The sequence below is a fragment of the Manis javanica genome, chromosome 7, assembly GCF_040802235.1.
Source record: "Manis javanica isolate MJ-LG chromosome 7, MJ_LKY, whole genome shotgun sequence".
In the NCBI taxonomy this organism is placed as follows: domain Eukaryota; kingdom Metazoa; phylum Chordata; class Mammalia; order Pholidota; family Manidae; genus Manis; species Manis javanica.
Window position 1 is genome coordinate 33,685,557 of NC_133162.1, and position 15,802 is coordinate 33,701,358.

The following is a 15,802-nucleotide window of genomic DNA, read 5'->3' on the forward strand; positions in this document are numbered from 1 at the left end:
GGATTTGTGCATCTTTTATCTCTTTTGGATACTACTAGTGACACAAGAAATAGAAACGAAAGGCAGATTAGCTTCAATTCAAAGGGAAATTTATGATAAGAATTTTCAGGTAACTCACTAAATCCACATAGGGGAAAGGCTATGACTCAGAACAAACTTGGACTGGCCTCCTGCCTCTCTGGTCTCTTGTCTGTTTCTCTTTCCGAGTCTATTGTAGTCTCTGTGCTCTTCCTGTGGTCACCTTCCTGAACATCAGAATATGGTGGATGGTCTCTGAATATTTTTGTGATGGTGTAGCCTTCAATACTTTCAAATGTGGAAAGAAGCGGTTGGCCCAGCTCGGCCCAGTGGTCCCCCACTGGACCACTCAGCAGCAGCCAGGAAGGCAGGGTCTGAGGTGGCAGCTGCTCTTGGCCCAGTGTGGGGCAGGGGCTCATCTAAGACCAGAGAGCCAAGGAAGAGGCTGGGCCACAGTGCACAGGACAGTTCATCACAGCGACCGTGTGGATCGGTGGGGAGGAATTCACAGAAGCCGAGGGGCAGTTTCCAGAGAAGTAAGAGGAGACATGGCAAACAGCAAAATAATCCATGCGGAAGCTTGTTATAATGAAGACTCCCAAGCTGCAGAGATCCAGCAGATCTGGGGTGGGGCCAAGAATCTGAATTTTAGCAAGTACTTTGGGAGACTCTAATGCAGGTGGCTAGGAAACCACACTTAAGGAAATATTAGTTAATGGATGCAAATGCCATGGACACTGACAGCAGAACCATGGACTTATCTCTAAAAAGTGGCCACAAGTGACCTGGGCTTATTAGGTTATTAGGTTGTATCACTCCTTGCTTTTATTCTGTTCCACATTTTCAATTCTTCCCTTTCTCATTCTTCCTTCCCCCAGAGAGCCCATTCCTCCTCCTCGCTCCCTTCCCACCCCTCAATTTTAAAAAGTCTCAAGAAATTACAAAGTGAGGAAGATTTCTCCCTGGGAATCCGCTAACCCCCTGCGCCCATCACCTCTACCAACCGCATTGGACAGATTGGCTGGGTCTCAGCAGACACCTGGATGCCTAATGTTCTGCAGTGTGCTTGACGTAGTGCAGAATCTCGAGCCCTAGAGATTAGTCGGAAGAGAGTCAGGATCACAGGGAAATATATCCCTTTTCAAGAGCTCCAGTTAATGCATTTTGATCACAATGTATTAGGAAGCCAATCTAGTGGTTTCCTTGGCAACCTCCTTAAAGGTCAGTCTGTTTTTGTCATGAAGGCAGAATCTACAGAACCTCCAAAAACAGCTTGGGGAATTTAAATTGTTCATATGGTTGATAACATTGTTAATGGCATTCCTAGCCTGTCTGGAAGGATGTTCCAGTTGCATAGATGGACCTGGTCTGTGGCGGTCAGAGACCTGAGCAGGGCCTCCCCAAGAAGGTGGCATGGGGGCCAGTCCAGGCCCTCAGCCTCCCCTTCCCGTGGGCCTTCTCCTCAACTTTGGAACAGTATTGTTCTGGTCATTGCTGGAGTCTCTCCTTTGAAAGTGCCATGTTGCAAGTCTTTCTTTATAAAATTAAATACCATTTACATTAATTTGATTTTCTATGTGGAGGTAAGTGGAGAAACCCTTGGGCGTCACAAATCTGGGACTGACACCAAGTAGGCAATGTGATGATGAATAGAGACAGCGTGAGAACCATTCTAAGAACAATGGGCCCAACTTTAAATGGTTGTGAGAAGGTGTGTGAGCGTGAGAACATTTGTGGGTTGGGGGTTGTTAGTGGCGGGAAGCCCCTTGTCTTATTCACCATTAGCCTGTGAGCACATGCAGCATCAGAGACTCCTGGGTGCAAGTGGGGAGTGTGTGCGTAAGTGACACTGAGATGGATGATTCGTATTGGTTCACTCTTCTACTCTATCTTTTTGCCTTCCATATGGACTAATAATTTAGCAGGTCTGGATAAATAGTTCCACCTAGGAAATATGAGAATTATAGTGTCTGCCACCCATAACATGACTTCATTTCTCTTTCCATTTGTGAATGGTTTAGGGAAAACTTCAAATGTGGGTGGATGTTTTCCCCAAGAATCTGGGGCCACCAGGCCCTCCTTTCAATATCACACCCCGGAAAGCCAAGAAGTAAGTAATCTTGAGCCCCGCTGTATTGGACTGGGATCTTGTTGCAGGGTTAGAGAAAAAATCACCTTCAAAATGTACTCCTTTCAGATACTACCTGCGTGTGATCATCTGGAATACCAAGGACGTTCTCTTGGATGAGAAGAGCATCACAGGAGAGGAAATGAGCGACATCTATGTCAAAGGGTAAGGTTTGCAAGAGCCTTTGACAAATGCAGACAATGAAACAGGCTCTCTCCTTCACTGGTTTTCATAACTGAAGGTGTCCACTATAGGCTCCTTGGGTATTGGATACTATTTTATCTCATTAATGCACTTTGTGCAGGAAGCTCTTGGGAGACAAAGGGAGAGAGAACAGAAAGAAAAGAGAAATCTGTATGGCTATTGTTTATGAGCAGAGGTAGCTAATGACTTTAAGAACTGATAAATATTTCTTCATTTCTCTCTTAAGAAAGTGGGTTTTGTTCAGTTTATAAAGCAGATTTGTTCTTCCTGAGACTTTTTAGTCAAGGAGTTAATTTTTATTCCTTTTTGATACTTGGAATAACTAGCCTGAGAACCATAAATAAGGCTTCCAAAATTTCACTTTCAATATATTTTATTACTGGCAGCTAATGTCCATGCAAAAGAGGAAACATTGGCATACTCATTGATTCCACCAACATTTACTAAAAGTGTGCATCCACCATGAAAGTGTCATAGTTATTCGTTACTCTGCTACTTGCATGATTCAAGTCCAGATTGCCCATTTTAACAGTAGTTTCATATTATGCCTTAATCATAAATGTTGAGTACAGAATGGCATAGTGATTAAGAAGCCGGACTCCGGAGTCAAACAACTTGGGTTAACACCCTGGTGTTTTCCCTATCATCTGGGCGAGTTAGTAAACTCACTGTTCCTCATCTATAAAATAGAGATAGTAAAAGTACCCCCTGCTCTGGGATATTCAGAGGAGTGAGTTACTCAGAGTATTTAGGATAGTGTATGGTTCTCCAAAAAAAAAACAGAATAAGAAGGAGGTGTGTGTGTGGACAGAGAGAGACAGACAGACAGAGCTTTATTATGAAGAATTGGCTTACATAATTATGGAGCCAAGACATCCCATGATCTAGCATCTGCAGGAGACCCAGGAGAGCTGGTGGTACAGCCCTGGGACCAGGGGAATTGGTGGTGTGACCCCAGTCTGAGGTCAGGCTGAGAGGAGATGAGATGTCCCAGCTCAGTCTGTGAGGAAGAAAAAATGGGGTGAATTCCTTCTTCCTCTGCCTTTTGTTCTCTTCAGGCCCTCAGCAGATTGGATGATGCCCATACTTCCCTGAGCCCACTGATTAAATCCTAATCACCCCTCAAACACCCTCACAGACACAACTAGAAGTAATGTTTCATCTAGGCACTCCGTGGCCAGTCACACTGACACGTAAAATTAACCATCACACTATGTGAGTGTTAGCCAGTATTATTACTATTACACACAAACTTTGGTTTGGTTCCTTAATATGTAAAAGATAAGATTTATTGAAATTTAATATTCATAAGGTGAGAACAAAGTTTCACTTATGATCCCAAGTGGCCTTCAATCAAAACTTTAAGACATAATTAATATCATTTATGTTCACTGTAAACAGGGAATGTTTCATCAAGTTCTTCATTATTCTTTCTCATTTCAGGATCTTATTACCATTCCCCAAGGAAAACTAATCCCAGCTAATTATATACATGCAAATTATTTGACTATCACAAGCATTGCTTTTTTTTTTCAAATCAGAAAAACAAACTCAAGTAATACTGGACTGAGAGAAAACTCCTCTAACCAAAGAGTAAGGTGCAGTCTATAAAGTACCATGTCATATTTGGAATTAAAATCTAAATACTACATGTAAAATGAATAATGCATAATTAACATGACTAGCACCGCACATATATGGGTATTACATACAAAATTATACATACATGTACACAAATACATGCACTTTGAGTAGTTGTTTAACTTGTTTTAAAATTAAAATGTGAAAAGATTCATATTTAAAATGATTCAGGAAAAACAGAAGGAAGAGCTGCAGGGAATATTCTGGGGGAGGATGTTGGTGACACTCTGAGGATATTGTCAGGAGGTAGAAACAACTATTTCATAGCTGAAGAGTATGATGTTTCAGTTTAAAAGCTTAAAAGTTAACAGACAAAAAACATCTTTCAACTAGTCTGTCTGGTCAGTTCATTGACTAGCAAAAAGTGAAACTGTTGTAGTTGGTTCATATGAACACCAGTATTAATAATTAGAACCTAATATTAGCACGTGACTTTCTGGTCTCCATGGTCCTTTGCGGCAGAGTAACAGGCCTGGACTTTGGAGTCAGGCTGACCTGGAAGTTATACTTAATTCTGTCCATTACTGGCTGTGTGACCTTGTGGAAGTTATACCTCCTTTCTGAATCTCAGTTTCTTCATCTGTAAAATGGAGATGGTTATACAGTTGTCAGGAAGATTAAATAAGGTATGCTAAGTACCCAGTTGATAGCAGATGACCATTAATAAGAAGTTAAGGATTTCTCCTTTCATCCTCTGGCCCTTCTAAGCCATGATCTCTCATTCTGTCCTCATGTTGACCACATGAAGGGAGCACATATCACTAACCTCATTTTGCACATGGGAGATGAAACACTGAGAGTTAAGTGGCCAAGCAAGTTCACAGCCAGTCCTGCCTCCTACCAAGAATCTCTGTCTGTGGGGTCCAGGCATCACTATTTTTAAAAGATCCCCATTTGATTCCAATGTGTGCAGAGAACATTCATGTTGAGAACCACACATTTGACCACTTTGCCAGTCTAACATCTAGTGTCCCTGGTTCCAAACTAGAAGTCTTCCCGATAGCAGGCTGATGTGACAGCTTCCTCCCAGGCACGATCCTTCCTTCTTCCTTCCTTTCACGGACCTTTGTACTGGGCACAAACCTGAGGAAACTTTTCAGATGTTAAAAGTTAAGATATTAAATTGTTTATGGAAATGACTTTTCATAGATATGCATATGGAAATAGCAGCTGACATCTCCTTTTCTAGTCTCATCAATATGATCATAGTGAATTTAAAAATAACAAAAAAGGAAGCTGTAAGATGAGCCATGCCTCCTTTGTTTGCATAAGTAAAATATAGAAAAGGAAATGCTAAAATATTGTACTAACTCATATTCATTGAGCCTATCAGCAGTGATGACAGACACTGATGAGTTATAGTTATGAACACTAACATCATAGCCAGCAAGAGCCAATATTCCCAAAATAGAAGCTAAGTTGTTGATATTTTCCAGAAAATTTCACCTTATCCCTGTTAACTGAAGTCTAAAGGGTTTCCTGCTTTGGTTTTAGAGGAATTATATTTTATTTGGCTACAACCTGTGTTGGATGCAACAGAGCCTCCCCTTCATAAATCACCCCCCAGCTCCATAGACAACTGGAACCTGCCCAAGAAACGTGCATTAATTCTTCTGCCTTCACTCCCCTTATCACTGCACAATTTTGCAGCTAGATTACTTGTCAATCACAAGAAGCTAAGTCTGTTTGCTTCTGCTTTTCAGCTGGATTCCTGGCAATGAAGAAAACAAACAGAAAACAGATGTGCATTACAGGTCCTTGGATGGCGAAGGGAATTTTAACTGGAGATTTATTTTCCCATTTGACTACCTCCCAGCTGAACAACTCTGTATTGTTGCTAAAAAAGTGAGCTCTGAAATGTGCCAGTGGGGAGTCGATGTCGTGGGTCTACCTTAACGTAGCCACTCAGAGAATGTCAGAGCTGCTCAGCACCTCAGAAGTCACGAGTCCAGCTCCCTCTTGGGAGAGATGGGGAATCTGCGTCCTAAGAGGTGTACATACCTGTCCAGGGCCACACAGCTGTGACAGCTATTTGTGTAAATAAGAAATACAAGGAACACAACTTTCCTTCCATAACATGTTGGCAACGAGGTGAACAATCTGGCAAAGGGTAGATCTGGGGGTCTTGTGTCATGTATACACCAACCCAAGTGTGTTTTTATGTCACAGGAGATCAATTTCTTCCCATGATAAGCAGAACTATTTGACTTATTAACCAAACAGGCAAAATATTCAAGTAGGTGAAATTTCCCTTCTACCTTCCTTATTAAACCTCAGCTCCCACCTTACCTCCTTCAGAACTTCTGTGAGTGTTCGTGACCCTCATGGTCCTAATTAGTATGTTCTCAGTTGCAGAACTCAAACTAGCTTATGCCAAAAAAGTGATTTATTTGTTCACATTACTAAAAAGTCCAAGGTTGTCTGGCTCAAGGAATGCCTGGATCCTAGGTTGGACTGGTGTCTTCAGAAATTGTCCTCACTTTCTCTGCCTCTCTGCTCTGCCTTCTCCTGTGGGCCTCATTCCCTGGTGGAGGCAAGAAGGCTGTCAGTGGCCCCAGCTCATGTCCTGCCCTCCTGGCAACCTCAGCAGCCAGAGAAGAGCTAATCCCCAATGGCATCAACCAGAGTCCTGGAAGTGGGCCTCAGTGTCTTTGCCTGTCTGGGGTCATGTTCCCATCCCAGAACCAACCACTGGTTCGATGCCTAGGGGAGGCGATGCTCTGACTGGCCCAGCTCTGGAGTTAGGGATGGAGTCCATTCCTCCCCAATTGCAGGAGGGGGTCTTCAAGGAAAAGCCAGGTGCTTTCATCCCACAAAGGAGCCTGAAACCTGGGCGGGCAATAATAACAGATGGCTTTTCATAGGTCACTGGTGCCATCCCTGCCCCGACCATCTGTGAACTCGCCTGAGCTCTGCTGAGTCTCCGCCTGTCCTCACAGATCAAAATAAACCTGCCTCGTGTCCCACCTGGCCAGACCCTGCCCTGTAGCTGCTCCACTCAGTGCTCATGTGGCAGTGAGCCCTTTTTCTGTGAGGTGAATGCTTTCACGTGGCATTTCTAGAGATACAGAGGCTCACCCTGATGTCGAGTCGTGCACAGATGGTGAGGCAGATGCAGGGGGAAGGGGACGGGTTCGGGAGAGTTACCTTTCCTATTTACGCACATCTGGTATTGGGCCTCCCCATGCTGTGAGTGGTGCTTGGACCAGGATCCCACGCAGCACAGTCAGGTGGGGCTGGACAACAGCAGAGTGGGCTTCCTGGTCCCTAAGAGCCAGGCCTCCTGAGTCCTGTAAAGGGGAACATTCTTGGAATATCATTTGAAAACAAGAAACAACCCAACCATCTTCCTTCAAATTCATGAAGCACTGGGGGAATTCCATTCTGCTGGGCCAGAGGAACTTAGGTGTATTAGGCTGAGGAGGTGGTGTTTTTCTTGACTAATATTGTCTGGGCAGAGGCAGGGATCAGAGGTGAGGATTTGAAGGACCCTTACCCAGTCCTCCCTCCACCTAATTCTATTATGAGGGACCTGAGGGTCTTAGCTGACCACAGCATGTAAAGCCCAGCAATATTTTTCAAAAGCCAAAAATGTCAGGATATTTTAAGTCTGCCCGGATAAGAGTGAAGTCTGGGCCCCAGTCTCCTCACCCCCATGTGAAACGAGTGTGCTCAGACATCCATGTGAGGTGGGCAGAAGGTCACTGAGCAGAGGTGACACTCCAGTGGGGGACAGTGTGGGTCGGCCTAGAGTGGCCGGGCTTTTGGAAGATAATCTAAGCAGGCCATTGTGGTCTTAGGGGAGAGATACAGTCACTCCCCAAGCCGCAGGAGTTGGCAGCAGGAAGTCACACTAATAGGAACATGGTAGGAAGGAAGCCTTCTGTTTGAGAATTGCCTGGGACATCCTTTTTGTCACCCAGCTGGTGGCCTTGAGATTTCCTGGGGAACACGACTGCCCTCCATACACGGGGTGGAGAGAGAGGGCCAAGGAGAGTAGGTAATGGAGGTGCCGAGGAGAGGAAAGGCCCATGCCTTGATGCTGGGGTTTCAAGGGGAAGGTTTCAGAGGCCAGTAATCCATCTGTTTCTTATTTCAGGAGCATTTCTGGAGTATTGATCAAACTGAATTTCGGGTCCCACCCAGACTGATCATTCAGATATGGGATAATGACAAGTTTTCTCTGGACGACTACTTGGGTAGGGATTCTTTTCTCTAAAGAATTGTACTGTGAATAGTGAAATCAAGTAAAACTAGGAATCAATTATTTCAATCTTCAGTACTATGGATAATTGGGTCTGGTGGACACTCACTGCCAGGACGTTCTCCGGGCATTGTGGCCTGCCTGTCTGCTGCCTCAGGTCCTCTGAGAAGTGGGCATGGTGAGTGCCATCCCATAACTGGGCCCCACCCACTCTCAGGGGCCCCCACGGAGGCTCTGACACCTACTCCTGTCTTGCTCTGAAGAGTCAAGTCCTGTTTCCATCAGGAGATGCCAGCTCCTGCCTCCACTCTCCAACCACCCTCTCTCCTCGGGGCCTCAGCATGGGCTCCCTCCTCCCCGGTGCTGCTCTCAAAACTTACTGAGATCCCTAGTGTCCCCAGCCATGTTCTTTCCTCTGGCACATCCTCCTTGGTGGCTAAAGGAACTTATTAAGTATTCCCCCTACTTCCCCATCCCGGAGGCACAGTGCTCTTCTGATTTTCCGGGATGTGTAGCCTGACTGCTCACAGTGCCTGATGCATTGATAGGAAACCGTTCTGATGAATCATATTGCATCTATCGGTATATCAGATCAACAGGTTTTACGCCTTAAACTTAGACAGTGTTATATTTCAGTTATATCTCAGTTTTTCAAAAGAAACTATCATGATGATTACTGCCAATTCCTCACCACAAACTTTCACCTTTATGTTTATCTGCACCTTAACTTTATCATGAATGAAATCAAACTCAACTTTTCTTCCCTGACTCACCTGCTCTTCTCATGAGCTTCTTTTGCTGTTCAGGGCCTCTCCGTTGTCCCAGCCACCCAGTAAAGCACCCAGAGTCCTCTGTGGGTCCTCCTCTCCTTTCCCCAACTTAGTCCTAATGCTGTAATATGCTTTACCATGCCCACTTATTTTCTTACTTCTATGATCTCTGCCACTTGCCAGTTCAGACCTCATCTTCTCTAGCCAACTGTTATATAGTGGGCCTGACCTGTCTCCCTGCTTCCACCTTCTCCCAGGGCATCTTTCCTGGCAGAGGAAAAGCCCACCGTGGCCAATGGCCATGTCTTGTTCATCCCTTTTCCCCTCACAGCACTGAATACAGTGGCCATGACTTAGCTGGTAATTAGTCAGAGTTGAACAAACACATGAATATGCAATTATGCTAACTTAAAGAGCATACAGGCAGTAAATTCTAGAATGGTAGACAGTTCTCTCTTGGAATTTAAGGAAAACATCTGACAAAAACAAAGAAAATGACTCTTTGAAAATGGCCAGTGGGAAAATGGCTATAGTTATTACCAGAAAGGAGACAAGATAAAAGCAGGCATAAACTCAAGGAAGGCTGACTAAATGCATTACAGATCCATTATAAAATGAAGGGCAGCTTCTAAACCTGACAGTGTGAAGAGAACCTGCCATAACCTCCCTGTGGCTTTTTGCTGCTGTTATTGAAGACCAGCTCCTGTCGCAGGAGTCCATAGACAGGACCCCACACCTCATTTAGGAAAAGGGCTCACAGGAGTTCCCTAGCAGAAAAGACGGTCAGTTAAAGTAGTACTAAAGAGCTACTGCTTCATGTCAGGAAAGAGAAAACATGCTTCTCCAGGTATCCTGCTCTGGGCTTCCTAGTTCCTGGAGAAGGTTTTCTGTTGAGTCATTATGTTCCTTCTCAAGCTCCCCTTTCTGAGATTACACTAGGAAAGATGTGGGTGTGACTATTGCAGGGGGCTTGCTGTCTTTTGAGTACCAGTTGTCTGTACCCAAAGCCAGATGACTCCTGTGTTCAAAACCAGTATGAGCAAATTTCAAATCTAACTTCAGTAGGAATCTTGTCTATAGATATTTCATTATTTTGAGTTTGTAGAAGTGCTATTTATGCTCATGTCTTTAGAAACAAAATGTGTTCTCTGTAAGATGCAGAGCAGTGGACAGGTATTTCTTTTGCCACTTTCCATCTTATCCAGAAATTTTTAAATGTCTGCCAGGGTCCCTTTCTCTAACTCACCCATCACCTGTTCAAATTGGTCTGCCTCCCCTCTGACAAGATCATTCTATTCACTTGTGAACAATGGCTGATCCACCTGAAGCTTATTTGGGTTTCATGTTTCCTTGGCTAGGTTTCCTGGAACTTGATTTGCATCACACCATCATTCCAGCAAAATCATCAGAGAAATGCAATTTGGACATGACTCCAGACCTCAAAGTCATGAACCCTCTTAAAGCTAAAACCGCCTCACTCTTCGAGCAGAAGTCCATGAGAGGATGGTGGCCGTGCTATGCAGACAAAGACGGCACCCGTGTGATGGCTGTATGAGCATTTCCTGGTTGGGGTCATTTATTCCTTTATCATTTTGGTTTTTCCCTTTGTCAGTAGATTTACTCCAGGTGAGACAAAGAAGGATTAAATGGGTGGGACTTGAAGTTATGGGAATAGTTCATGCTGGGATTCCAAGAGAAGGTGGCACATGCTGTGAGTTTGTGTTTGAAGCTGAGTGGAAGGTGGACGGATTAGAATGGTGGACAAACTGGGAGCTGGAGTGGCTGCACTGTTTCTTCAGCACCCTCCTTCACCAGGAAGGCTGATCTATCCTGAGCTTCCAGTACAATTCAGTACAGAAAAAAGAACTTCAAATTCGAGCTCTTCTCATTAAAAAACTTAAATTTTAAAAAGCTGGAGGAAGCAGGGAGTGCCAACATCCACTGAAGAAGGTTGTAACTTACAAGCAAGTTTGGAGAACTCAAAAAAAATTGTGATACAGAAACATAAGTGTGGGTTGCCACATCATGTCACAAAAGACTACCTAATTCACTATGGATTATTAATAGTAGGTAACATTTTAGATCACTGATTATGAACCAGACAAGTGCCTTGCATTCATAATCTTATTTTTAAAAACAACTTTGAGATGTAATTTATATAAGATAAAGTGAACCCACTTAAAATGCACAATTCCATGAGTTTTGGTAGATGTATACTCATGAAACCACCATCAGAATCAATTTATGAAATTACCAAAATCTGTGGAATTCCCAAAATCTATGAAATTACTCCAAAACTTTCCTTGTTGGCTTTGCAATTCATCATCCCCTCCGCCCCTGGCTTCAGAAACCACTTATCTGCTTTCTGCTCCTATAGATTCGTTTGCACATAATCTCAGTTACTTCTGCTAACAACTCCATGAAGTAGCCATTATCTCCATTTTAGAGACAAAGCAACTTGCCAGAGTCAGGCATCCGGTTTTGTCTGACCTGCCAACACAGGAGTCATGTGGGCTCTACCACCTAAACTATTGTTTGGGTTGGGGGGTTCTCCAACTGCTGATGACCAATGGGCATCCCAACGTTCTAGAAAGCCTGGTACCAGCCTGGGTAAGCCTGGCTGAAAAAGTGGTCACTTTTCTAGATCTCTTTAGCCCTAGTGTCCTCAGAGATATGAGGGTAATAATAGCAGTACTTTATAGGGTTGCGTGAGAAATACACGGGATTATCCATAGAAAGGCTTAACAGTGCCCAGCGCATCTCCTCAGAATGCAGACAGGGAAGAGGCATTCACCCACTCCCTCATTCACTGACTTATTGAGCAAGTGTACATCAAGTACCCCTAATGCCAGCACTGCTCGGCACACTGGGGCACAATGGGGCACCTAGAGCCTACAGGTAATGCTCCATAAATGTCAGGTATCGCTATTAGCAGTGTTTAGGTTCATCTGGGTCTGAATAAACTTACACAGGAGGTGAGAAGGTGAGGAGATGGATGTAAGGAAGAGGGACGGGGATACAGAGAACAAGAAGCAGGGAGCACGAGGAGGGACAGCGATTTGTTCTCTCAGCTTCCCACAAAGAGTCGGTGCAGAAACACGTGGAAGAGGAAATGTGATGAAATCTCCTGAGGAAAATTTAAGGCAATCTAAGGATTGTCTTACAAAAATAAAAATTGTTGCTCAGGGAATACTCCTTGGGTTGAAGTGAAAATATTTGTGAAACATGATGTCATGTGTTTGACTTGTTCTGCTTTACTGAAGGGGAAAGTGGAGATGACGTTGGAAGTGCTCAATGAGAAGGAGGCAGACGAGAGGCCCTCCGGGAAGGGACGGGACGAGCCCAACATGAACCCCAAGTTGGACCCCCCAAAGTAAAGCCCTCTCTGTTCTCCATGTTGTCTGATCCCAAAACACCTGCAGTCTAGAAGCCCCCCTTCCAATCTGCTTAGTGGAATGAATTATCTCTTGTCTTAATTTTGCACATAAGGGGGGTGAGGGTGGGAGTGGAGAGACTGGTGATCTGGCTTCATTTTAAACGTTCTCCTTTCCCATGAAAAGTCCAGTGTGTCTTCAGCATCTTAGGAAGGTTAAAGAAAAGGCTAAAGCATCTTTCTCAGCCAACTAAGGGAGTAATATCTTTTCTTGACTTTGTAAATGTTATTCATTATTCTTTAAACTGTGTGATGCTCTGAGGTGAAATATCTGTCCCTCCTGAATTGGGTCAGTAAGACCATTTCTTTGCAATGCAGCCGACCAGAAACCTCCTTCCTCTGGTTCACCAACCCCTGTAAGACCATGAAGTTCATTGTGTGGCGCCGATTTAAGTGGGTCATCATTGGCCTGCTGGTCCTGCTGGTCCTGCTGCTCTTCCTGGCCGTGCTCCTGTACTCCTTGCCGGTGAGAGTCCTCAGCTTCTTATCTTGGCATTTTTGTGTGTGAATTATGGTGGGTCATCTAACTTGGTACTTGCCTTTATTGCTGCTCAGTACAGTGACCAACTTAGGAATCCTTTAACCTTTAGAGAATTTAAAGTAATGTGTCTTGTGATTAGAATTACATTTTTAGGGTTTCACAAATCACTGTCAGAACTTCACGGTCTGAAAAAAAATCTTTGGTTTCAGGAATTCCAGGAGAAATCTCTCAGGCCTTAATAAATGTGTGTCTAGACAATAGCCAGCATTTCCCACAAATCCTGTCCTCAGACTGTCTTCCTCCAAACGACCCTGCATCCTAACTCCCTATCCTAGAGTTCATGGATTCCCAAATCTGAGTTCATTACAGCTCTACACAACCCCTGAATGCCACCCAAACTAGATAGTTGCCCCTCAAACAATTACTGTCCTTATCTCCAGAATGCCTTTGCCAGTGTGTTCTTTCGCTCATGTTTTGTCTACCAAAACTTTATTCATTCTTTGAGGACCACATCACATACCTCTTCCTTAAATTTCTCCTATTCACCCCATCATAAGAGGGGGCCAGAGGGGATGTTTGCCAGTGTGCCTGGAATTAGTACCTTCATGCCTCCAGGGAATTTATTGAGCATCTACTGTAGGTGAGAAATTGGGGTGTAGAGATGACCAAGGCATGATTTCTGCCCATGAGCAGTTCATAGCCTGGGGACAAGCAGACATACAAACAAGTAAATTACTATGAGAGAAAAGTTGTTAAAGAGATATGAACATATGACTATGGGATCCCATTGCTGAGAATGATTTCACCAAGGAGGGTCATTTAAGCTCAGTTAGCCAAGTAGAAAAGGGATAATCCAGGCATTCAAAAGCTCTTACTTCAGTTCATTTAAACAATAATACAGATCATGTGAAACCTTCATAAGAGTGTATATCAATAATACCTTAAGAAAATAATGATAATAATACAGAACAGTCTGTGTTCAGAAGCATAGTCATACAACCACAATAATGGGGATTTTATGTTTCCATTTTTCTCCCATATAATACTTCAGTTTGTTAACTACGAGTATATGCACACTCGTTTCTAGTTGCAGGTCATCCAATCGGTCTTGACCATTTACAAAACTCCTCATAGTTATTTCTCCTTCCTGATTTAGATTCTGTTGGTTTCAACCAGTGATTCTCACCTGGGGGTGATTTTGCCTCCCAGAAGACTTTTGGCACTTTCTGGAGATATTTTAGAGGTCATAACTGGAGGTGCTATTAACAGCTAGTGGGCAGAAGCCAGAGATGCTGCTAAACATCTTGCAGTTTACAGGACAGTCCTCAGCAAGGAAGAATTATCTGGTCCTAAATGTCAATAGTGCCAAGGTTAAAAAAAACCCTAATTTAAATATACACATAAACATTGTTTCTGTTTCCTTTTCAGAACTATTTATCAATGAAGATTGTGAAGCCAAATGTATAATGAAAGCAAAGGCTTCTTTTCAAGAATCTTCCAGCAATGAGAGAATTCTGGCTCTGTTTATGGACCAAAAACCAAGAGAGCTTCTGTGTCCGAGACTACATTCCAGTGGCATGTGATACTACTTCACCGAGGACCATCAGCTCCCAGAGGGGCTAGGTCCTGGGAAGACAGGCCAACAAACAACATAGTTTTAAATCTTATTATCTTTTGGAGTATTAAAAGTTTTAACTGTATTTTCCGGATATTTTTAAGGTGGCTGGCTCCATTTAAAATTAATTGTTTATGTGTCATTAGTTCTATAATTCAATTTTTGGAAATTGCTGAAATTGAATTTGAAAATTTCTGCACCTAGACTTCATATATTTCTTATTTGTAGTCAACAAAAAGGACTGTGCATTATGCAATAGTTAGAATACTTAGAGTAATTCTTATTTATACCTGCAACCATTATTATATTTTATATGGATAAGTGTCATGAGACTCTATTCAGCCTCTGTGATGAAACCAAATAAAAATGTTTCACCTTTGACCCATAGGTGCTTGTTGAAGCTTAGGCCAAGTTGGGAAGGGGACAGTTAATAGTACTCTGGGTCTCAGTGGATGCAATGCCACCAGCTATCACTTGGCCATAAACCCTTATACATGTGCTGCCAAATCTTGGCCAGTGGGTCAAACTGAGGCTAATCTAATAAACAATAAAAGCTAACACTTATTAAAAGTGCCTATTCTATGCATAGCATTATTTTGCTTTATCATATTAACTCTTTGAATCCTGAAGGTAACCCTATAAAGTGACATTATTAACCCCATTTTACAGTTGAAAAAATTGAGGCACAAGAAAATTGAGTAGCTTGCCCAAAGCCACACAACCAATAAATGGTAGAGCTGGAAATCTGGACCCCAGCAGTCCGCAGTCTCTCCTTTTTAACTTCTCTTAACCGCAGTACTATGCCACCAGCGGGAGTGCTGGCAGGAGGAGCACAGAGCTGAGTGATCAGGTAATGGATGACAGCGACTATCCAGGATGGCTCCATGCCAACACCAATGGTAGTCAGCATGTTCTAGAATATGTGAGAACATTGTCCTGTTAATACACGAGATCACAGTCAGATCAGCAAACAGTTCCATTCAAAGAGCAACACAGAACCAAGGGGAGCAAGAAATGATGTGATATTGGTGATGCTTTCGGACATTTAGACAATGTTACACCAAAATGGTGACTATCTTGACATTATTGTTGAGCAGTTTCCTATTTTGAACATTTCAGTCCCCTTTAATGTCCTGTCAAAAATCTTAGCATTCAGAGTGTGTTCAATACATAAGAAGCTTGAGAGACACAGACACTGATTAAAGTCTGATGTTCTAATTCCAGAAGTAGAACTATGAACAGGTTCCCTTTTTTTCCTTCTAAGACTGACTTGACAGGAGAAAAGCAAGATGTAAGGCTCTCTCCTAC

General features: G+C 43.3%; 1 protein-coding gene across 3 annotated transcripts in view; it reads left to right on the plus strand.

The window, feature by feature from the left end:
* MYOF (myoferlin) overlaps positions 1–15,067 on the plus strand; it is a 158,575-nt gene extending 143,508 nt beyond the window's left edge. For 2 of the 3 annotated variants that reach the window (XM_073240687.1, XM_073240688.1), the window contains 8 exons: positions 2,040–2,128; positions 2,216–2,311; positions 5,695–5,836; positions 8,091–8,190; positions 10,324–10,514; positions 12,229–12,338; positions 12,717–12,864; positions 14,308–15,067. In XM_073240687.1, the coding sequence (XP_073096788.1) occupies positions 2,040–2,128; positions 2,216–2,311; positions 5,695–5,836; positions 8,091–8,190; positions 10,324–10,514; positions 12,229–12,338; positions 12,717–12,864; positions 14,308–14,346 (915 nt within the window). In that variant the 3' untranslated portion in view covers positions 14,347–15,067. Of the gene's footprint in view, positions 1–2,039; positions 2,129–2,215; positions 2,312–5,694; positions 5,837–8,090; positions 8,191–10,323; positions 10,531–12,228; positions 12,339–12,716; positions 12,865–14,307 lie in introns of those variants that run through there. The other variant, XR_012133124.1, reaches the window with a different exon arrangement.
* The last annotated feature ends 735 nt before the right edge of the window (positions 15,068–15,802 follow it).